This window comes from Branchiostoma floridae, chromosome 12 (genome assembly GCF_000003815.2).
Source record: "Branchiostoma floridae strain S238N-H82 chromosome 12, Bfl_VNyyK, whole genome shotgun sequence".
In the NCBI taxonomy this organism is placed as follows: domain Eukaryota; kingdom Metazoa; phylum Chordata; class Leptocardii; order Amphioxiformes; family Branchiostomatidae; genus Branchiostoma; species Branchiostoma floridae.
Window position 1 is genome coordinate 7,366,626 of NC_049990.1, and position 23,718 is coordinate 7,390,343.

At 41.1% G+C, this 23,718-nt stretch overlaps 1 protein-coding gene across 1 annotated transcript in view; it reads right to left on the bottom strand.

Moving 5' to 3' along the window:
- The window catches only part of LOC118427209 (unconventional myosin-VIIa-like), a 41,467-nt gene that overhangs the window by 2,627 nt on the left and 15,122 nt on the right, over positions 1-23,718 (bottom strand). The window contains exons 6-39 of the mRNA XM_035836848.1: positions 23,548-23,690; positions 22,976-23,089; positions 22,380-22,533; positions 21,733-21,809; positions 21,162-21,421; positions 20,799-20,877; positions 20,148-20,279; positions 19,487-19,622; positions 18,894-19,000; positions 18,542-18,679; positions 17,639-17,884; positions 16,817-16,996; positions 16,143-16,361; positions 15,588-15,695; positions 14,476-14,676; positions 13,745-13,954; positions 12,851-13,050; positions 11,325-11,525; positions 9,773-9,890; positions 9,119-9,247; positions 8,601-8,774; positions 7,834-8,061; positions 7,138-7,308; positions 6,398-6,642; positions 5,650-5,819; positions 4,992-5,182; positions 4,350-4,471; positions 3,646-3,797; positions 3,108-3,199; positions 2,396-2,613; positions 1,684-1,789; positions 1,074-1,188; positions 721-807; positions 103-328 (exon numbers count right to left, since the gene is read on the bottom strand). Of these exons, the coding sequence (XP_035692741.1) occupies positions 103-328; positions 721-807; positions 1,074-1,188; positions 1,684-1,789; positions 2,396-2,613; positions 3,108-3,199; positions 3,646-3,797; positions 4,350-4,471; positions 4,992-5,182; positions 5,650-5,819; positions 6,398-6,642; positions 7,138-7,308; positions 7,834-8,061; positions 8,601-8,774; positions 9,119-9,247; positions 9,773-9,890; positions 11,325-11,525; positions 12,851-13,050; positions 13,745-13,954; positions 14,476-14,676; positions 15,588-15,695; positions 16,143-16,361; positions 16,817-16,996; positions 17,639-17,884; positions 18,542-18,679; positions 18,894-19,000; positions 19,487-19,622; positions 20,148-20,279; positions 20,799-20,877; positions 21,162-21,421; positions 21,733-21,809; positions 22,380-22,533; positions 22,976-23,089; positions 23,548-23,690 (5,449 nt within the window). The remainder of the gene's footprint in view (positions 1-102; positions 329-720; positions 808-1,073; positions 1,189-1,683; positions 1,790-2,395; positions 2,614-3,107; positions 3,200-3,645; positions 3,798-4,349; positions 4,472-4,991; positions 5,183-5,649; positions 5,820-6,397; positions 6,643-7,137; positions 7,309-7,833; positions 8,062-8,600; positions 8,775-9,118; positions 9,248-9,772; positions 9,891-11,324; positions 11,526-12,850; positions 13,051-13,744; positions 13,955-14,475; positions 14,677-15,587; positions 15,696-16,142; positions 16,362-16,816; positions 16,997-17,638; positions 17,885-18,541; positions 18,680-18,893; positions 19,001-19,486; positions 19,623-20,147; positions 20,280-20,798; positions 20,878-21,161; positions 21,422-21,732; positions 21,810-22,379; positions 22,534-22,975; positions 23,090-23,547; positions 23,691-23,718) is intronic.

A 23,718-nucleotide genomic window follows, 5' to 3' on the forward strand; every position in this document is an offset into this window, starting at 1 on the left:
CAGTTATAACCTCCAACATGTTTCCTGTTTTATTCCCATTAGCAACTTCAATGGCAAGGTTTGAATTAGAAGCATAGGTTTATAAAAGAACTGTTTACATACGGGATGTTGATAAACTCTGACTTGTCGTCCCCGAAGCGTACGCGGTACTGCAGAGCGGCGAGATTGATGGCTTCGTCCTTGGAACACTTGTGGTAGCCTCTCAGCAGCTTGGGCAGCTCCTGGTGGTAGTGGAATATGGAGTCTGCGTTGGTGTCCTTCCCAGGGACTGTGTTGGTCCACAGTTTCTTCATAAAGAACACTTGGTATGTCAGCTGGGGCATAGAGCCTGCAGAAACAAAGCATGATAATTATTATGTTATTAGATGGATACACATAAACCTGAAGATCTGTTGCAGTACCAAGGAAAGCCACAAGTGGGTCCAAAATCTAAAACTTTTTTGGGTTGGTTAAGCTCCAACCCTTATGCCAAATTCTGTAGCTAGCTGTCCATTAGATGCCTTGATTTAAGCTGCTTAACTACATGCAAACACTATGCATAACCTTCTTGCCGATAGTAAAAATAGTACATGGAGGTTCAACAAGAAAGTTTTTGAATTATCTACAAAATCAAACATTAAAAGAGTTTTGATCTTTTATGTAAGAGGCACTGTTGTCCAAAAAATACAATCTCTTCTCATGAAAGATGAGAAAATACTCTTGGTCATTTCAGTCTCTTACCATCTTTGGTGGGCCTTGCTTTCCTAATCCAGTCTGTCAGGTGCCGCACAAAGTCAAAGAAAAAGTCTCCTTCTGGAACACTGATGACTGAAACAAACAAGATGACATAGACTGGGAATTCATTTATCTTCACAGGATTTCAATTTCAAAGAAGATGGGGAAAGGAGATTTCCTTGCATGCAAGGAGTTCACGTTTGCTTTAGAACAGTTACTGCAGTGATACTGCAAATTTTTCGAGTCATAAATTTGTGAAGTGACTGTGAACATTTAAAAACTTACATAAACACCACCGCGAACATTTTTGCATTTACACAGTTACAAACAAACAGAAGATATCACAGAAACAGTCTCACCTTTGTCTGCAATCTTCACGAACAGGCTGAAGCCCTCGGGTGACTTGAGCCTCAGTCGGCTGGCGATGTTCTCACAGAAATCCTTCGCTCTCGTGCCAGAGTCTACCTCAAAGGCCTGTCCAATACAGAGGGATACACAGGTCACTACACAGTCATGGAAAAAGGGCTCTTTCAAGGAAATTTAAGTCAATCTGCAAGGGGTGCTACTGTCAGGCTTGATTTGCTTTGTAGAGTCATGTAGTACTTACTTCAGACACCAAGTGCTTTTCATGTAGAATACACCAGTGAGCAGTTTTATTTATGTCATACCCACCTGAGAAAACCCGTTTTGATGCAAAATGCGCCAGAAGTTGAACAAATTTGGTGCCCTCGAACGAAAAGTGTTGCAACAGTAATGTTCCAACGTCCGAACAGGTATTCGAACTTTCGATGGCGCCGCACTCGGCCCGCTCGAAACAGTTCGATTTATTCAAATGGAGCCTGTGTGATACGCCTTTCGAACCTGTGCGATAAGTAAGTTATGGCCCGGTCTGGAACACCCGTATCAAACGTTTTCGCGTCACAGGTATGACATGATAGCAAATATCTCCGGTCAATTATGAAAACCTACCTCATCGCTGTCGTCTGGGAAGTAGACCTTGTGGAAGATCTGAGTAGTTTTGTGCTGGATGGCCTCCACCTCCACCAGGTGGGGAGGGTACTTCCTCTGCCCATTCCTACACACAACAGCAGGACAAGACAGATTCACTAAATGCTAGTTTACCACAGGGTAGCCTTAATTCGTTGTTTAGAAAAAAAAATATAGTGATATCAAGTCGGCGGACAGTGCAATATTCTAAGAATAAACAAATGCAATAGTTTGCAAATATTGCAGTTTGAAACCACCGTCTGTTGACTTGATATATTTCTATACCGTTTTTAAAATCAACGGATATAGCATTACCGGTACACACCAGTCTACAATACCTAAGCCTCCAAATATTTCCTATCATTATACATGTACATGTACCTGCAACAGTCCTGGCAAGTCATCAGAATGTTTGATTGCAATTTTTGCAAAATATGATTCAAATATGTAAATCTTAAGATGTTTTCAGTGCTCTCATGTTTGCACTGTGAGCTTTCAGCCCCAAAATGTGTTTCCAATGTATTTTACGATCGTACATTGTACTACAGGATCATTAAAAAGGAAAACTTAAAACTCAGCAAGAGCCTTCGTTCCTCTTTCACTGCACATAAGTGATTTCACAGTACTGTAAAAGTACTTCGATTTTAAAACTAAAGTAATAAAAAGAATAACTAAAAAAAGTGTCTCCACAAACCTCAGCGTCTTCTGCAGCCTCTGCAGACAGTCCACAGCGAGCGCGTTTCTCCTGCGCGTGCGGAGGAACTGCGTAACGTGCGGCAGGAGGGACTGGCTGCAGGCGAAGCAGCCCGAGCACAGCCACATCAGCTCCCAGCCGCGCTCCTCACTCGCGCGCACACGGTTCTCCGTCAGCTGCTTTATCACCTGGCAGTAGATCTCGTCTCTCAACGTTTCCTGGGGATGAAAGCGATCTTGGAACTTTAAATTTGAAATTATAATGTTCTTCTTACATGTACTTGAACTTAAACCCAGAATCAACATGTTTGAAAACTTGTTTTTCCTGCAAACTGCCAGAGAATGGGACATGTTGTCATCAAATTTGGAAGGACCTCTTCCAAAGACCAGTACAACTGTTACAATAGTTAGGGTTACATTTAGATATGAATGGTTCAGCTGTGGCAACTAGGTGCCTCAGTTAACGAGACGGTACCATGGTTAGTAATTGCTACTTTAAAATCAACATTTTTTTAACAGAAATCTTGCATGGATCTTGCTTGGTGCAATCACAGTGTCAGCTACACTATCCAATCATTACATGGAGAAAAGTACAGCAATGAATTTGTACCCTGCACAGAGAAACGCAAATGTTTACCTACACATAACATAGAAAGAATATTGTATATAGGAATGTGTGTACATAAAAATGCTCAAAGGTAAATGTTTCTTACATTCTTGAGAGGAGGTTCAAATATCTGGTCCGTCAGTTCGTTTCCATGACGACTTCTCTTGGATGGGTAGTCTCCCATGTACTTCATAATGGGTGAACGGCGTTAAGGATTATCAAAATCATCATCATCATCAAACTAAATTTCCGGATTGCATAATAAAGGCCAAAATGCTTATTTTGCTTCGATAAAGACTTTCAAAGTACCATTGGAAAAACTTTTGCAGCCCCATGCTTTTCATATCAAACCGTGGCTGCATTTTTTACTGTAACTGTATGCCTCAAATTCCCCTCCAAGTTTTCCTACAACAGTTTCCTAAACAATCAGTAATGCCTCCTAGCACTTAATGGGAGAACTGCAGATTCTATGATCATTCGAAAACAAGTCTCAGGTTCACTGACAAAAGATAGTCTGCCCGTTTCCAAAATCATATCTAGTTGATTGAGTAACGGCTTTTGGCCTTATCTCATTACATGAATGTCTAACCTTTACGACAAGTCTCAAATCCTTTAAAGAAATGACATCAGTTACGAAAGGATATACATAAAGCACATGGTTGCCTCCTGGCTGAGTTCATCGTTGGGCAGCAGCCTCTTGAGAAGTGGCTGTTTGATTGGTTCCTTGGTGTAGCTCCACAGCTCGTCCTTCTGTCTGCTCTTCAGGGCACGTGTCAGGGTGCGTTTGGGGGGAGGTCTACACAAACGGAGAGTTAATCACTAAATGTCATTCAACAATCGGATATAACTGGTGAGAAGTGGTATGGGACACTGCTCTGATGCTAACATTTTTTGTGCAGAGTGCCAACTGCTATCATGGTACAAGGAGATCAAATATAACAGGAGAATAAAATAATGAATGATGATTAATACTCAGGGCATTAGACCAGCAGGAATGCCAAATTGGCAAGGAATTTGGACTAAGGGGCATCAATGCCAAAACACCAGACCTGTCCAGCATCAATGCAGCAAAAATCCAGCACTTATCCAGTATAATTACACACAATATACAGGAGAAGCTCATGAACGCTACCTGCACCATCTGACAACTTGAAGTACCAAAATGGATACTAAACGTTTGTGGAAAAAAAAGCAAACAACTTGCCCCCAACAGTAACTTTAATTATTGTTATTCCTTCAATGTTCTTAAGCAGTCTTTAGGATGTCTCTACAGACCATAGCATACGACACTTGAGTAACAGGATAAGAAGACTATTTGTTTAAATGTGCCTACAGTCATATAATGTACCTGAAGTGGTCGATGGAGAACTCCTCCAGTGTGTATGGCTTCTCTGGTGGTTCCTCCGTCTCGATGGCCGCCTGAGACGTGCGCAGTTCACTGATCTCCTTCTCAGACATGGTGAACAGTTGCTGAGGAGGAAGGCAAATGTTTGTCAGTCGTCAGACAAGGTTGACAAATTACTACTTCTGGCAACTCTGATGAATTTCACTTCCTGCCACTCTAGAAACTCTGACCTTTACTTTCTGCCATTCTGCAGGGAACGTGACAGCACATGGAGAATACATGATGTGAGCATAGACAGATACAACAAAAATAATACCTCTTTCCAAGGAGGCAATAAAAAAACAGACTGGCACAATAGCCGAGTCTTTGCCTTGCAGTAGGCAGGTTGTGAGTTTTATCCCCGGCCGAGCCATTCCAAAGAAAATGCTAATTTATAGAAATGGTACACCTGGAGCTTAGAACTCAGCACTTTGGAAAGAGTATGGTAGTTGAACACACACACCACTGCCAGTGGACTAGCCCACTTGCTGTAGTGATTGCAGAAAGCTGTGTGGCCCAGGGCTACATAAATGGAGATGGGCGTTGCCTGATGCACCATTTGATGCGGAGAACGACTTTAAACAACCTGAGGCAAAGTCCACTCACCAGAATGTCGGGTGCAGGTTTGGTGACCGTTGGCACCACGTACACACACTCAGCAGGGAAGTCCCCTCGCTGCCCCGTCCTGTCGTTCCCCCCGTAACACCAGCCCGAGTTCATGACCGTGTCGCCATTGTCCTGGTCCAGGACGATCAGGTCTCCCTTCTTAAAGGCCAGGAAGGAGGAGCTGTCGGCAGCTGGGGGGAGAGGGATAAGATAAGCGAATGTCTATTCATTTATCTATCAAAATACAAAACATATTTTTTTAACGCCAGGTTACCCTGGCGGCAACTTAAGTCAAGAGGCAGGTTGCGCTATCAACTTATCAGGTTGCCCCACTTTCTACATATCAGCTACTTATCCATTATCTTTTCTTCCAGTTACATGTGTTTTATCTTATCAAGAAATAAGTACAAAAGTTTATACATGTATGTATCTATAGGGGGAAAAGTGGTGTTCCAACTACAAAATATTTAGGTTGAGCACTGAGCCACCTGGGTTTAAAATCAAGTTGTGCCAAGAAAAATATGGTTGCGTTTGCAAATGCAAGTGGGTATTTTGAGCACTCATCATCATCATATCTTCCCGCTCCAACTGAGGCACACATTCTTTTTGAGCACTGGTGTACACATTCTCTCTACTAGTATGAATATACGTGTCTGACCTGGTGTAGGACTGTCCTGCAGAGCGATGACATATTTGGACTTCTTCTTGAGCCCCTCCAGGAAGCACACCACCAGCTCACGGATGTCCTCTGCGTTGGCGGAAGTGAAGGTGTACTCGTCTCCCTTCACTGTGGACAGGGTGAAGCTCTGCCCATGGATCTTACCGGTTCTGAGAGGAAGGCCACATATCAAGAGAATTGGTTACTCCTCACATTCTCACAACTCTAATAATGTTTACAAGAAACTGACGATATATCTCTGTGAGACATTTTGAAAGGAAGGCCATGCAAGAAGAGGACTTTGGTTACTCACCACATTTCACCTCATATGATATCACCTCATATCTCTGGGAAACATTCGGAATTTTGTTCATTTCTTAATTTCCCAGTCATCACAGATGTTAGTGATCCTCTCCTTGCCTTCTTCCCTTAATTAATTCCAGCTACAATTGTATCTCCCTTCCAAAAGGTGTCAATCGTTGTCTGCGTCCTATGGAGTATTACCACTCTACTTTCAGTGAAGGGGTGTCGGCCTGTAATGCTGCAGTAACTGAAAGTACTGCTAGGGGGCCCAAATTCATCATGTTCCCTTAGACCTCAACAACTACCAACATAACAAAAAGTTGCACGAATCCATCAAAATTAAGGCTCTTGAGTTATAGATGTGAACACACAATGTCATACACAATCAAAAACTAGCTACATTGTCACTAACTTGAATCTGACCCCGACCCTAACCAGTACGGACCTGCTGCTGGATACAGCAGTGATTTCTGGGAAGGACAGCTCCAACAGGACCTGCTCCTGATCGTCCACGATGTACACGCCCGTCCAGTTCACCGCGATGATCACGTCGTTCTTCGGCAGGCTCGGTCCTGAGAACTTGTACGCCTCGTAGAACCGAGAGAACAGCAGCGGCCACTTGAACTTGGCGTAGCTCACCACGTCCTCCTTGACGCGGATTGGGTCAACGTTGTCCTTTACATAGTAGCTCTGGGAATAGAAAAGTTGATGACGTTTGTTTGGATATTAAAATGAGGTAAATGCAATCATATAGCCTTCTGCCCCGAACAGCAAGAGTTCATGTTGCCCAGACTTAATTCTGCTTTTTTGGTTGGCAAAGATAAACTGCCTTTAGGTGTAACACAGCAATTTCATACAAACTGCGTGAGACCAGACAGGAAGGTTTGATCCACTTGCACTGAGATGGACCACTACTCTTTTTTTATGTAAGTTTGATGGGAAGAATCATCAACGTGCTCAAAGTATCACTCTCCTCAATCATGGGATCTCTGACTTTATATTGCATCAAAAAATGACGTCCCTAACAAAATCTAGGTGCTCACTTTCACCTGAGTCGAGGAAGGAAAGAGATGTAAAGTGCCATTCCCTTGGGCACAACTTTGAGGCCTGCTAGGAATTCAAACCCCAAACCTTTACATTCTGAGTCAACATCCTTAACCACAAGAACCCTTTACCACATCCTACCTTTCTGTGTGCATTGGCCACCAGTTGAGCCCAGTAGTCTGTGTTCTTCTGTCCCCTCATACAGAAGTCAGGGATGTAGGATGGTACTAGACCCTGCAGCCTGTTATAGTCCATGTTGGGTCCATAGTCTACGTAGTACTGCTGGGCTGCTATCTCTCCTAGGTCATCATCCTGGGGAAAGATAAAAACAAATGCCTCCATAATCACTTATCCACCAGATTACACATACATACATGCATATTCATACTTGTTACATGAACATACATGTTACATGTACACCAGGTTACATGTACATGTTTATATCTGTCACATTAAAAAACAGGGTGCTTGACAATTCTCTAAAAAAGCAACTCCAGGTACGTGTATACACAGTTTAGATATGCAGGAATAAGTTATAATCATGGGGGACAGAGAACAGATATTTCAGGATGGCAGATATAGGTGACCTAATGAAATTATGTTATCTTCATAGTAGACATGCCTACATTATAGTATACATATATGTATATTTCAATTCCTGACTTCTTACCAGTTTCATAGCTGCAAGAATACAGTGATAGTGGAGCCAGATAGTAAGGGATTCAAACCCTTACCTTTACATTCTAAGCCAACAATCTACATGTACTAGGAAATCTTGTACATGTAATTATAACTTGATGATTATATTACAACTGTAACAGTTCCGGACTCTCTCACCTTGTCACACCTGTACTCGCCGAACTTGACCCCTCGGACCACCTGCTGGTAGATCAGGTTCGTGGCCACCCTGTCCTCCGTGGGGTCATGCCAGGGCGCGAAGATCTCCTTGCGGAAAAAGAGTCTCCAGGGAGCGTTCCTCTCCTGGGCACCCTGTTCTTTAGCGTACTGCTCGCACTGGGAGATGGCGTCCATCACATGGTCACTACCACTGCCCAGGGACGAGACCTGGAAACAAAGTGGAGGGTTCAGACCTAGACCTAAGGCCATGTCATTTAAAGTTGTTGGTTCTTGGATTTAAAAAACACTGTAAATGCATTTAAGTACACTGGGATTTAATTTGGCGGTAGTGGGAAAAAGGACTGTTCGCGGCGGTTTCAAGTTTGCAGTAGCACCATGCACTGTAGTCTCTTATTGCCACGGAAAAAATGTTTGCAGTGGTTTTAACTTCGCGGTGAAGTGTCCACCTCAAAAACTGCGAACAAAAAACCACCGCAAACATTTTCAGACTAGCAGGCATCCTTGCTGACTGACTCTGAATCAAAGATGACCTTACTCAAGACTGACTCCCAACCAGGATCTGGAAATGGTCAGCTATGTGTTACAGGGGTTTGTATGGTACTTGTTATTCTATTTCTTTCGAAAAACATTCACATGCATATTAATCTAAACCCAGTCCTATTTGAACAAAGTATGAGTATGACTTTAACTCTTTTAATAAGAAGATAAACTTCTGCATTAGAATTGAACACAAAGTAGCATAGTACCTTATCAAAGAGGGCGATGTACAGTGAGAATCCAAACTGGTCCGACAGCCCGATTTTTTCCGACAGCATCTGACACAGTTCCCGCGCCGTGGTGGCTGAATCCGCCAGAAGCGTCTTCGTCGTACCATCCATGAAGGTGATCGGTAACATCAGGGGCTTCTTTGACTTGGTAGCCTGCAATGTATGTATGCGATAGCAAAATCTATGTTATCTATGAGAAGAAAAGAATGTGTGTGACACTATGGAGTAGCGAGTTCTAAGTAATGTCTATCTTATGACTTATAAATCTTTGTTGGCTACAAAAAAGTACAAACAAGTGGCAAAGGCTGCATTGGTCAAGTTACGGGTATGCAAATATTAAGAATCAAAACAAAATAAGCAAAATGTTGTAAAATGTACACCTGGGTGGAGTGAGGAAGAGCCTTTACCAAGGACACACGTGAGCCAAGAATCAAACATCTGGATCCCATGTCTGCTTGCCTATTACCTCTCAGCCATAAAAACGTATGGTAACTCACCTGAAGCTCCAGCCAGCTGGGAGGCTGGTTCCTGGTGCCGTTTACAAAGGTTCTCTTCATCCTCTCCTCACAGTAAGGAGCGTAGCCAGGCGGGCCTTCCTTGATGAAGCACTGAAGGTACTTCACAAACTGGGAAGGTGAAGAGTTCAGAAAACAGTTACAGGAATGTTTTGGATATTTTAGTACAAAGGCTCAAACTTAGGCAAGTCTCTACTACATGTAACTGACAGAGATTTGAAGAGTGCATTGGCTTCATTTGTAAGTTACTATAACCAATCTAAACTATATCAATTAACAAATTAACGTCTAATAAATATTGACCTACAAATTGTTTCAGCATATTGAGTCTCGTAGAATATTAATTTCAATAGTGTTAAATCTTGCCAGTAGCATAACCATCATTTCATGAAGCAATCCAAATTGTACCAAATTGGTCGGACCTGGGTCCTTAATTTTGCCATAGAATTGGAAAGGAGGTTTTCATTCGCAGATGACACAATTTTGTAGTTCTGTACTTGGTAAATACATGTACACATTGGAAATGCACATTTGTGATCATGTCATAAATTTGCTTTGGAGAGGTCACTGCAAAAAGTGCTCATAAGAATAAAACCACTGCTGATATTTCAAGATAATCATTATTTCTCTGCTTACCTTCTCTGAAGGAGCAAAACAGCCGATACAGAGGGACAGGAGGATCCAGCCGCGGGCGTGACTACTCTTGGAGGGGTTCTGCGTCAGCTGTTTACAAATCTGGCAGTAGATCTCATCTCTGTGGGAACAACAACATGGCATAAACAAACAGACATGACGATAAACAAACATACCTGTCAATCAAGTAACTTACATTTGGTGTTGTAAAAACATCTAAATTCAAAACTAGTAACATGACTAATATACATGTACAATGTTTTCCAGCTATTCTTTTAATCCAGTATAATTGTGCAAACAAACATGACAATAAACAAACATACTTGTCAATCAAGTAACCTACAGTCGTGTTGTAACAGGAAAACATCTTCAACTAAATTAAAAACTATTAAAATGGCTATACCTGATTGTACAATGTTTTCCGGTTATTCATTTAATCCAGTGTTGTGCAATAGGGTTAGCTACGTCATCTAAAACCAGTTAAGAGCACACATTGAAAAATAAATAACCCTAAGATCTATGCTTATGTTCTAGATATACTTACATGCACATGTAGTCATAGTGCCTTAAACTTTAACATCACAAAATCATACCACAGATATAAGATCATCATCATAACAGATCAAGTAACAGATCAAGAGAAAAACAAATTAGAAAACAAAGATCTAGAACAAGATGTACCATCACTCCTTGGGTTATTTTGAAATTTATTAGGTCTTGCAGAAAAACAAGATGCCATGTAGAAATTGATGTATCGTGTGTATTCATCATAAAACTATCTGTTGTGACAAAACATGAAGAGCAGTAGGGTCCCACACAAAGGGAAGCCTGATGAATCATTGATAAGTCCTGTACTGTTATGAACATTAATCACTGCACAAAATGTTGAGATGACGTCAGAAATATAAGGAGAAAAACATATAAGGAGAAAATGCACACAAAAAACTGATTTCCTGTGTAGCAAGTAATGCATTTTTTCTTCTTCCTTCATGAGCAAGGTTACAATGCACAAGTATCTGTGGTTTGGAATTGGTTGGTAGTTTTTGAAAGAAAGTTGTCTGGACCAAAGAATTTTGAAAAGTCAAAGTCTAGAAAGTCATGTTCTACTTGGATGTGTTTAGAGGTCCTGGAGTGAACTGGAACTAGATAAGGATGGATTTAAGGTAGGACTACCTAGATTTTGAAAATCAAGATTTGGGCAGATTTTTAAAGAATTCCTAAAATTGTAAGATCACAATCCCCTAGTAGCGTGCAAGAAATTGTAGAGAAGAATTGCAAGAAAATCCAGTAGTTCATTCTATACTTGCCTGAGGTTAGGCCGAATGATCCCAACTGTGTACGACATTTTCATGAAATTTAGAAAAAAAGCTCTAAATATTTCATATTTCAAGTATGAGGTCTCAGAACTCTTGTTTATTCTACACTTGCCTGAGGTTAGGCCTGAGGATGCCATGTCGGATGATGACGTGTAGAAAATTGTAGAATGGTAATCCCCTAGCAGCTTTACTCTAAACTGCAGATTGCAAGAAAATCCAGTAGCACTTTCTACACTTGCCTGAGGTTAGGCCTGAGGATGCCATGTCCGATGATGAAGTGTAGTTTCTCCAGGTTGGAGGTTGGCCTGTCCTCCAGCATGCTGTTGCTGTATGCTGCAACATCACCCTCAGCAAGGCGATCCCGCACCTCATCCGTGATCTTGGACTTCTTCTTCAAGGTCATGGACACCAGCTTCTTCTTCACACTTCCCTTCTTGTATCTACAAAAGTACAAGATTTCAAAGATTTTGTAAGTATACATTTTGAAACTTTAAAATATGTCTGGTAGATCTTTTTGTCAAAGCATCTTTGATTTTTTTCCCAAAGCATCTAGAGATTATTTGAAAACATTCAGCTTAATTCTCAAGACACTATGATCTCAAGATGCTTCCACAACTGTACATCATACTTGTTAATCATATGTAAAGACTTTTGAACCAAGTGCTTTAATATTGAAAATATTAGCACTTGTCAAAATGGGAAAAGTGGAATTCCAAACTTAAAAGTGGAGCCTGTCTTTGAAACAATCTCTGACAGTAGTACTCGTAAGCAAGTAGTCTGGTATATGGCTCAAAATACTTTTTTCTGCATACCTGTACTGGTGCAGGTAACACTGAAAATTACCTGCACCAGACAAATTTTACCTGCACCACTCTGAATTTATGAAGTATGGATCATACTAAAAATGTTCAGGAACCATTGCTACTTTTTCTTCTATACTAGTACTTTATAGGTGGTAACAGTCAATGCAGCTGATAACAATCCACATAGACCTACATCATATGACATTTATGTATAAAACCCAGTACATGGATCAGTGCAGGTTAGGTGCAGGTAGACACCAGAAATACCTACACTAACCTGCATATGCAGGTGGTATTTTGAGGCCTGGAGCAGAAAAATAGACTGTGAGCATCAACTGTTGCTGCAGCAGTAGTTACATATATTGAACACTACAACTTTCGATTTCCGAGACCAAGAACTTAAAAGGTCATTTGTTACTCAGGTACATGTACAGGACCAGTACTTGTACCCAAACTTCTTGTATTGAAACCTGAACCTGATGTTACATTTAGGTATGCTGCACTACTGTAAGTCTCACCTGTCAGGAACACTAGGGTTGATGCCCATCTGAATGTCCTGTAATTCCTTCTTGTACAGTCCTGACTTCTTCCCCAGCATCCTATACATTGTACATCTTATACATGTACTTGTACCAAAACCTTTGCATTGAAAGCTGTACCTGACTATGTTTATGTATGCAGCACTACAATAACTACAGTCCAAAGTCAAGTCTGTGGCCCCACCATCAGGAACGTTAGGATCAATGCCCATCTGAATGTCCTGTAGTTCCTTCTTGTACAGTCCTGACTTCTTCCCCAGCATCTTATACATGTACATTAGGGTCGATGCCCATTTGTATGTCCTGTTAGTAGTTCCTCCTTGTACCACCATGTACTTGTACCTCTGTATCGGAACCTGGATCTGATGTTACATTTAGGCTTGCAGCACTACTACAGTCCATAGTCAAGTCTATATGTCTTACCTGTCAGGAACATTAGGGTCGATGCCCATCTGTATGTCCTGTAGTTCCTTCTTGTACAGTCCCGACTTCTTCCCCAGCGTCTCATAGATCTTGGTCATGACGGGGGTGTTGTCCTGGGCCTCAGAGTTGGAGGTCATCCACTTGGGCTCGGGGAGATCCCCCATGAACCTGAGGATGGTGATCCACACGGCCAGGGCAGCCTGCAAGAACAAGAAATCCAAGATGTCATACCTCTGTGAAACATTTTTCGTTTCTGTGAACTTCTTCTTGACATTCATTATCATTTCTTTATATCTACAATGTATATATTAATATAATCTAGCCAATCCAGAAACCTTAAATGCATTTTTAACATTGGCCACTCTCATAAGGCAACAGACATGCATCCAAAATGTACAGCATGAAATCAAAAAGAGATTTCAACCTATACTGGAACCTTTGCTCTAACTTTCTGACCTCAAATTCTACTTCCTGTCAGTGTTGTCATTTTTCCTTCACTTTCTGCCACTTAACTATTTGACTAAAGCATATATCATTGTTTGAAATATGTCTAAATCAGCCAATGGCCTACCAGCACGTCTCCCTTGTGTCGTGTGAAAGGACCAGTCCTAACCTAAAATTTGACCTCAGTGTGATGACACCATTTCTCCATCAGTTCCTGATACTCAACTGTTTATCTGTGACATTAAATAATTTAAAATATGTCTGAATAAGCCAACGACATACCAGCATGTCTCCCTTGTTGTCGTGTGGAAGGAGCGATTCTGACCTAAAATTCGACCTCTACTTCCTGTCAATGTGGTGACACCATTTTCCGCTTCACGTCCTGCCATTTAACAATCTAACAATGGCATTCTATGATTTCAAGTGTGTCCGAATCTGCCAATGACCTACCAGCATGTCTCCCTCATTGTCGTGTGGAAGGAGTGGCGCCTTGAGCGGTCGGCGTACGTAAGAGTGCGTTGTGCTCCCCTGGAAGTACGTAGCAGCATATTTGGAGAACTTGTACTCTGAGATGTCCTCCTCGTCCTTGGGTACCGGCAGGTGCATGGTGTCGTCTACCTCCTCCTTCTTTAGATCTTTCATTCTCTTTTCTTCCAGGTCCTTGTGTAAAAAGAAAACAATTTTTTTTTAGGATATTATAAACATATTACAGGAAATCAAGAAAGCTGAAGAGTCCGATATCAATTTCAACATTCAACAACAAACATTTTAAGAATTTTCAATAATGGCTGCAATTCATCTGCAAAATGGTTACAAGAAGCCCTCTCCTCAATCAAGGGGAAACAAAAACCCAAGTACCTATATAATCAATCAAAGTGCAAAGAATATTGAAAATATTACAGTTTTGTCAATATTACGAATTAGAAAAATAATGAATGTCATAAGGGATTGCAACATTCACTGTTTCAATCTTAATACACGTACATGTGTATCTACATGTACAAAGAATAAAATATTCATTCATTTTCAGAAATCAATTAGTGAAATATTGGCCAAACATTTCTGCTATTATAATACTGTACATTCAATATCTCACAATTTTAACCTATATATAAGCATAATTGCAAAAATACAGACTTTGTTTATGAAAGAATCTATGCCATAAAGTCCCTTGCACTTACCCTAAATGCAGTTGGTGCAGGGCCTGACTCGGCATTTGTTTCTGGCAGGAAGTTGAAGACTTCATCCACCATCTGGGAGTCGTCCACAGGGTTATCCTTCCTCTTCTCAGCGTTCTCTATCATGTCCTTCTTCTTTGCCATCTCGTATTTCTTCTGACGTTCATTCTCAAGGCTCTCGTACTCCATTTGCCTGAGTCGTTGCTGTGGGGAGGGCATTAAGGTACGAAATTTTACTTCCTCACAAAAAACAGAACCATATGGCGTTGTCAAGTACATTCTACCGAGAAATATCAAGCTCACTTCACTAGAGCAAAATATGGATCATAACGCAAATGAAATTTCTCGTTTAATATTCATAAAGGGAAGTAAAAACAGATTTTTTTCAAGTACATTCGTACACTAGGGAAATGCCAAAGTTAAGGTACAAAGGGGAACATATCAATAATTCATAACCCATATATCCATGGTGTTCATTAATTCTACTAGTCTGTATTATGTTTTACAGCAGCTGCTATGTAGGGCGACCTTTGGGCAGTCAACAACTTTGTCTGAAGCTTGTTGATTGTGTGACTGGGATAGGTGAAATCTTTACTCGTTACTTCAACTGTAAAATTTGAAACCATTACAAGTACCCCACATCATGCCAATCAAAAAATAGCATTCCAAAGAACCATCATCAAACAACCCACGTAAAATCAATAAACATGTCTATGACCTGACAACAATCTGTTTTTGAGAGGCCTTTAGAAGTGATTGACATGGTAAAAAAATGATAAACCAAGCAGGTTCCAGTAAATTGCAGTAGCAGAGGAAAGGAGGTTTTAACTTTGCAGTGTCTTGAAGTTGAGGTTGAAACAATACCTGCAGTACTGTAGTATTTGAATATACATTGGAGATTTATATTTACAGTGAAAACAAATAAATCACTGCAAAGATTTACAGTATGAACTGACAAAGATGATCTTTCGTGAATTCATACTGAAATTTTTGCTTTGTTTTTAAGTAAACCTCGTACTATTCTAGGTGAGAGGTCTCATTGCAAATTTGTCAGACGTCAAACACACATGCATGCTTTGTTCCATTGTGTTACTATGCTGCAAATTGCCACAAACCTGGTGACGCTTTTCTGCCTCTTCTTTCGCCTTCTTTGCTCCCATTTGCTGCCGAAGTCGTGCCTCTTCCTCCAACCGCAGTCGCTCAGCCTCCATGCGCCGCTTGTTCTGTAGAACAAAAAATAAGGACAAGATCCTGTCAGTCTCAGTCTGTTTTTTCACCAGGAGGATATTTCCATGTTAGAAAGCATTTCCAACTTATTTCTTCAACAGACTCATTGCAAATTTCATAAAATACAGAAGTTATTATGATAGCATCTCCTGCAAAAGTGGTACTACTGGAGATAGAAGGGTCATTTTGTGAACAAGGTCGACAGAGATTGACCGAAAATTTAGAGGGTTAAGTCCCTATACTTTGATTCAGTGTTGGAAGTAAGGTGTTAGCTTTTGATGAACTTTCATACTGCTACTACTTAGTTACAGCATGTTGTAAAAGTGAGTGTATGAGCCTTTCAAAAGGACATATCTAGATAGGCCATTCCATGCCACCAATGCATCACACATTAAGCTCACAATACCGTGAACTACTGTACAAATATCATCAGGATTGCACACCTCTATTTTCAGCTTCTGATACTGTTTCCGAGCAATGTATCCCCGGAAGCCTGACTGGATCTTGACGATGCTGTGCATCCTCTTGGAGAAGTCCTTCCGAGCTGTGTAACCACGGCAACGGGCCTGGAAGCCCACGATCCTCTTGCGCAGGAAGTTGTAGTGGTAGGACAAGATCCGCGCCCGGAAGAGAGCTTGTAGACGGGCATACCCAATCTTCATCTGTAGAGCAGAAAGAAAACAAATGTTAAACGTTCTTTGGTGTAACTGAACATAAGGATCATATTATACATGTATCAACTAAATTAACACTGTTGCTGGTCAAATAATCATTTAGTCTTTTACATGTAGATAAGATTATAATATATGTCATCTAAAGACTACGTAATAGAAAAGCTATGTTAATTTGTCTTCTACTGTTTCAAGAAGAGAGAAGAGACCCTGTAGTTTTGGATAGGATGTAACGTTGCTTTTCTTCATTTCTACTTTAAGTTATCTAACTGAGTGCATTTAGCCCATGTTGGGCATGGATATGCAATAAAGATCATTGTCATATTCAAATTCAACTACATTGTGTACACCATATTATCTAAAAACATTGTTATCTGTCTGATGTAAACCTTACAAAAAGCTTACAAACTACACAAAATTGGAGACTCATAAGCATTCTCACTCACAGCATGGTATCTCTTCCTCTCCCTGTGCCCTCTCCAGGCAGTCTGGATCTTCAGAGCCCCTGACTTCATCTTGAGGAATCGTCTGCGGTAGAACCAGCCTCGCACCATCTTCTGGATCAGGACCACCCGGCGGGTCAGCGCGTGGTCACGTTCAATCTCCAGCGTGGCGTCATGCTCGTCCTGTTTGGAGAGAAGAAAAAAATTGACGATTCTTGGTGGAAGTCAATGATGTTGGCACATTGATGCACAAATCCGCAGTGTGTTTTTGGCACACATTTAGACACATTAGCCAAAAAGGGCTTGGTGGGCGTCACTCCACCAGAACGGAAAGTCGTATTAAGTGCCTTTCCCAAGGGCACAACGATGGAGCATGGTGGGTATCGAACTCGGACCTTTCTATTCCGAGTCGAACACTCTACCAGTTGCACCACACCAATGCCACTGTTTGGAGAGAGAAGTTAATTTTTCTCTAAATCTGAATGATTTACATTTTATGATTGATGCAATACAATCCATTCATGTACAATACATAACAGTACAACACAACAAGAATAATTCTCAATAGGAAAAAAACAACAACTTAAACTGTTACATCAACTCTCTTCCAGGAACTATGAGACTGCCACATTAGAAAAAAGTGTTATTGAGGCCTTCTCAAGATTATGTCTTAAACACCTGGATATCTGAAGTATGCATATATTATGTATATACCACAACCAAGGATTAATTGCTGCAAATGTGGCAGTCTTTTGGAACTTGGCAGAATCATACTAGATGACATTACACTTGTTATGCAAAATAAGTCACAATTGATTGTCATACCTTCAGGAAGATTTTCGTCTTGCCGATCTGCCAGTCCTTATCCCCAAGGATCGCCTTGGCAATTTTTTCCGATGCAGACTTGCACTCGGTCTTGTGTGAGGGGCCCACGCCGTTGACCAGGATGCGGTACCGGTCCACGAACTGTGCGAAGGTGTGGCGGATGGGGTATCCCATGCGCCGGATACGGATGGTCTCCATCATGCCGGAGTAGCGCAGCTGGCGCACACATAGCTCACGGTCAAACATCTGGGATTGAACAAAACAGTTACATGTAAAATATCATCAAATATGGAATTTTCTTCATGTTGTTGAAAATAAGCTTCAAGCTTACATAATGATTGTGTAATTTAAGAAAATGCAGCTTAACTCAAATATATTTCTACTTTCTTGTAATCTTGTTTCTTCGTATAAATGCAATACCAAACATTTTTGCCCTGGCTTTTTTTAGTTCGCAGTGAAGTACATGTAGTCAACCACGAACTCAAACCCATAACATGCGCCTGGCTCAAGCACGTTTCCCCAATATACCACCCTGCCCTTGGGGAGATGATCCTGGTTGGAGATTTCTCCTCCTTCAGACTTTGACTTTGACATCATATATATTTGACATCATATATTTGGCATCCTCCTACACAGGGATATGCCCTGCTCTTTCAACCGTCACTCTTAGTTCCTGTGGACGTCCCCCCCAAACCAGCCAATCAGAGAATAGGCTTTCCGTTTTCAAAAGCTGTCTCGCATGTATAAGGATAATCTCGCATGTATAAGGGTAATATTTATAAGCAGGGTGGTCAGGAACTAAGGGTGATGGTTGAAAGAGCGGGGCACATTCAGACAGGCAGTTTGGCTGTTGGATGTCATTGTGTAGGAGGATGATATTTGACAGCCAGTAGGAATACTCACACTAGGTTTCTTGAACTCATTGGGTTTGACACACCGTACAAAGAACGGCTGGCAGGCACCCAGGGTCCTCATCAAAAGCTCCAAGGACTTCTTGAACTGGGCTCCGAGAGTTGGAGACTTTTTTCTTGTCTCTGTGCCCTGCAATGAATATTAAGAAAAATTATAAGTAAATAGACGAATCCTGGCTGTCATTACAGTTAGCAGTTCAACCAATGATAGCACGGCAGTTAGCAGTTTGACCAATGATGGCACGGCAGTTAGCAGTTTAACCAAGGAGAGCATTGCTGCATGTCAGTCAAATGTTTGCATTTTCTAGTAACTGGAAGAACAAAATTATTTCCCTAGACCTTACCATAACGATGTCCTTTTGGAACAAGCCCTTGAGGAATTTGTTGTTGGATGTTTGAACCAAGTCCAGCAGGTCTGCGTGGAACCTGTCTCTGTTCTTCTCCAGAAAACCTACAGAAAAACATCCATACTTCAGCAGGTATCCATACATTCTTTAAGCCCAAAATTATTGTCACACATCATGAACCTCAATCGGCTGACAAGGCAGCTTAAACTCCTAATAGATTCAAATATAATTCAATCTCAACAACTGCATAAAGATTGCGACGTCTAGTGATGCTGAAAAAGAGTGATGGATGTCACTCGAAACGTTCGGAAGTAAATCTCTGTTTTTTTTACCCAGTTGTTGAGATTGAATTGTATTTGAATATTGTTTACCTGGATGTCTAACCTTCATAAATGTAAGTCCAAAAATAATGACATTATTGGCCTATCATAATCGCAGAGTTTTTAGAGATTGTCGGACATTTGCAAGTCCCTTATACCTAGACCATGCTTGATGCATGTCTGGACGTGTTTTCTGTATGCTCTCACTTTGAAATATTACCCACAATGAGAAGTTAGCACCATGAACTGGCTTAACGCAGGGAACTGTACCTCTGGTATCGTAGTACACGTCACCAGCGAAGTGGACAACGCCAAAGTGGACGTTGATGTCAGACTTAGCCTGGATGAAGTGGGAGTTCCGGCCGTGCTGCTTGTGTAGCTTCTGCAGCATGGTCTTGTCTGAGCCCTGGGGGAAGGGGGTGGGGGTCATCAAGGTGGTTGCTAACAATGATATATACTCGTCTTAGTTGCAAATGTACAGTTCTCATCTATCAAAAACTGTCATTGGCACACCAAATCAGTGTGTGTCCTCACTAATGTTCTTGTATGTATCATTCCTTTGTGCCTTGTCTGCTGCACCCCATTTCAGCATGTACAAATGAATAGGGTGCCATCTTGACATTCTGATTGAAGTACTGTAACAGTTTTACATCGTCAATCTGGCAGTCTAGAAGGTGGTCACTGAGGAAGGTAATTATGAATCTTTTCACCTCAAATGAAGTTAGCTCAAGGATCAAAGAATTTTATACTATTTTTATTTACAAACTTTGGGCAATCCACTAGGTTCTTTTTTTCAATTGGTTTTTGCAGTTTAAAAATCATTCTTCCTCTTCTTCAGTCTTCCAATACAGAAAAAAATGAAAAAGGGAAGACCACGTCACATACATGATCCTTCTACATGACTTTGATTGTAAGATAACACCATACAGACCTTGGGGAAACGACTCTCTTCATCGATGAGAGCGATGATGTTCATAGGTTTGACAGCGATCATGTCCAGACACTCCTGGTTATCCACAAACTCAATGTGCTGCCAGCTGATGTGTTCTGCATCATACTCAGCCTGATGTTTAAACAACAGCAGCAGTTAAGTAAAAAGATGGTATTTTACTGCAAAAAGTTGTTACAAGTTTTTTAAGATAGTAAAAAGATTAACTCAGCCAACCCGCTCTAATTTAATGTTAAGCATTGTCAGAACATTATCAATGAAGTGTATTACTAACTGGTTGCTTTATTTCTATGTAGCACGTCATTTGGTAGCCAGAATTCAATGTCAAGTAATTATAACAGTGACTTTACAAATAACACTCATTGTGAAGTTGCAAAAGAGCTCCCGGTTGTGTCAATGTTCACAGCCTATTTTTTTTAAAATGCCCATAGAATACAATGAAACAATCCAATAAACTTGTTCCCCAAACCTTTTGCAACACAAGCCAATTTACCATTTAGTGTTTTCGGCTTTACTAGTACTGTTTATCTGTTGCTAGGAGAGCCATGCAGACCCTCTTAGTAATGTCACTTGCTACATGGGTTAAGCTTCTTACTTCTCTGCATTGTTAAAGATAAGATCATCATAGCTTACCTGTTCCAGCTTGAAGATGTGCCTCACAAAGAATTGTTGTAGGTTCTCATTGGCAAAGTTGATGCACAGCTGCTCAAAGCTAAACATTAAGAAATAAACATATTGATATAAATTGAGCAAAGCCTCAACAAGTATCAAAATGTGCATGCAAAAAGTATCAGCTCAAGACTTAGGATACCGGTAGCCATTATGTATATTTAGGGTAACCTAATATTTACTGCAATAACTTTTCATACATTTTGTAAGTGACATATCAAATTCTATACTGATATCAAATGTAGATTGCAAGTTTATGACAGTTAGAAACATCACATTACATTGAATATGTACAATCATACAGCATGGTTCGGTAGGTATATTCACCTGTTGGTCCCAAAGTTTTCAAATCCAAAGATGTCGAGTACTCCGATGGACAAGCGGACGTGCTTGGGGTTCTCTAGCGGCTGGTAGATGGCGTTGTTGATCTTGTCCACGAGCCAGACGAACATGCGGCCGTACGTGCCCTTACAGAAGGCATCGCGTACGTCGGAGGCCTGGTCTGCGTTGAGAGGGGAGGTGACACTCTCGCCTCGAGTGATGAGGGTGTGCGTGGTGAGGGCGTTCAGCAAGTCTTCTTCATTCAACTGTAAGATACAAAGCAAAGGTGTAATAAGAATGAGGCAATCAGAGATAGCAGCCTTCACCCCATTACTCATACTGCTTTGCAACCCTTCCAATCACAAAGACAAATTTTGAAATAATAGTACACTAATGATGCACACATTTAGACATTTTCCAAAGACCACAAAAATGCAGAATGTTTTCCCTGAAGCCTTTTGTCAAGCTACTCTCACAAAGTACTGTACCATTAGGCACGCCCTATAGTATTATATGCGACTAAAAAGAAGAAAAAGGGTTTTGCTAATGATAATCGCAGTAATGGACCTAGACAAACCTCCATGAGTTTAGCAGATGATGATAGGCCTGTGGCATCCACCAACTCACAGGCATCGAGGTTATCTATGGATGAGCCTACGGACACAAAGGTTACAAGTCAATGAGAATCTTTCATTGAGGTGTGTAGTGCAGAGTTGACAGCTGACTTTGCGCCCCATCATCAATAACAATATCTCACCCAGACTGATTGTCTGGAAACTTGAGCATACACCTAAGGCTTAGGTCCCAATTGCACCGGTGCCCGTCAGGGATGAAGCCACGATCGGGCTCCGAAGCTACACATTTGTCCCAGTGGACTGCTGGGTACAATGGGGGTACCACTCAGTGTTCCCAACGGGTAGGTCACGGTGTCTATTCGTTACTGGGTCCTGGGCTCATTTTAAGCCCGATTTAAATTCAACCCGGTGCCCGGGTTTGCCCAAAAATAGCCTGTGAGCTGCAAGGTGTCCCGTGGGGCCACAAAGGGGTAACACCCAAAAGTGACAAAATACAACTTGTGAACTGCTTTAGCAGGGCTCCTATTTCCAATTGGGACTTAAGCCTTACATTACACAAAATGTACTTTCTGGGTGATACTATGCATTTCTTATCCCTCTAATAAAATGTTAATTGGAACAGAAAATATCAAACCAAGTATGACCTTACTTTCGAACTGCAGGTTGCCAAGATGCAGGATGGAGGACAGGAGCTTGTACAGTTCCCACTGTTCCGCGTCAGAGATCATCAGCACCTTCATGGCCGACCGGATCGCGGCGAAGTCTGTCACGTCATCTCGACCGTCAGCAACGAGACAGTCTCCCTGAAAATATTCATACAAGAATGTTTATAAGAATGTTTATAACCACTTTTTGTGTGACTATATCTTAATGTATGTGGATGTTAGGCTTTGATATATTTATTGTGGTCTAATTGTGATGAAATCTGCCATGTAACTTAATACTTTTTACTTCACTTTGCTCAAGCTCTCATTCAAAGCAGGCTTGAAAGTGTTCTCCATCTTGCCCTATCGTCCATCAGGGAATAGATTTCCTTCACTTTGGTCAAGTTGGTATCAGGTCTCAGGTTATAAATTATAAGGAAAGTTTAATAAAACCAGGTTCCTAGGTCACCCCGTCCATTGAGCGTTTTTGAAATTCAGATTTGAATCAGCAATGACCCAAAAAACTAAAAGATGTGGTCTCACCATTGTCAAATAGGCATAGTCCTGAGGCTTGGTAAGGTGTAAAAAGATGTGAACTCACCATTGTCAGATAGGCATAGTCCTGAGGCTTGGTGAGGTGCAGTCTTCGCTTGTCGTCTGCCTGTAGCCCAGCCAGCATGCAGTAGAAGATGTGATAGTTGCGTTCTTCTGTTTGCTGGAAAAACAAAGTAAAAAGTTCTTCAGAGCTATCCATATCAATGGCTCTCTCAGCACATGCCACAATGTATTTGGCACTATGGGGTATTTACGTGACTCAGGTACCATACAGGAGTCACATGTATGGTACATATATGAAAGACATTGAGATATTCTGGCAGTTGTTGGTTAACTAACTCATGAATATAAAGGTCCCTGACTTGTAAGCAATTCTTTTCTAGACCTAATATTCTCAGGCTTAATATGTGTTCAGAGGTGTTTGTCAATGTTTCAGAGGCCTTCAATATTGACATATTACTGTTAAAAGTCTGTGGTTGAAAATTCCATAGTACAGTAGATATAGAAAACATGTGCTGGCAGTGTCATGATTTTGCAATTAGAGATCACCAGGAAAATAAAACCACTGCAAACATTTAAAGAATTACAGTAAATAAACAAACAAACAGACAAACAAACCTGATAACAGAGCCTGGACTTTTCTAACAGGTACTGTTCTATCTTAGCTCCCTCTATTGCACCGTTCTGGTTGAAGTGGATGTCAATGTACTTCCCGAAGCGACTGGAGTTGTCATTCCGAATGGTCTTGGCATTTCCAAATGCTGGCATGCAAAACATGCAGATGAAAGG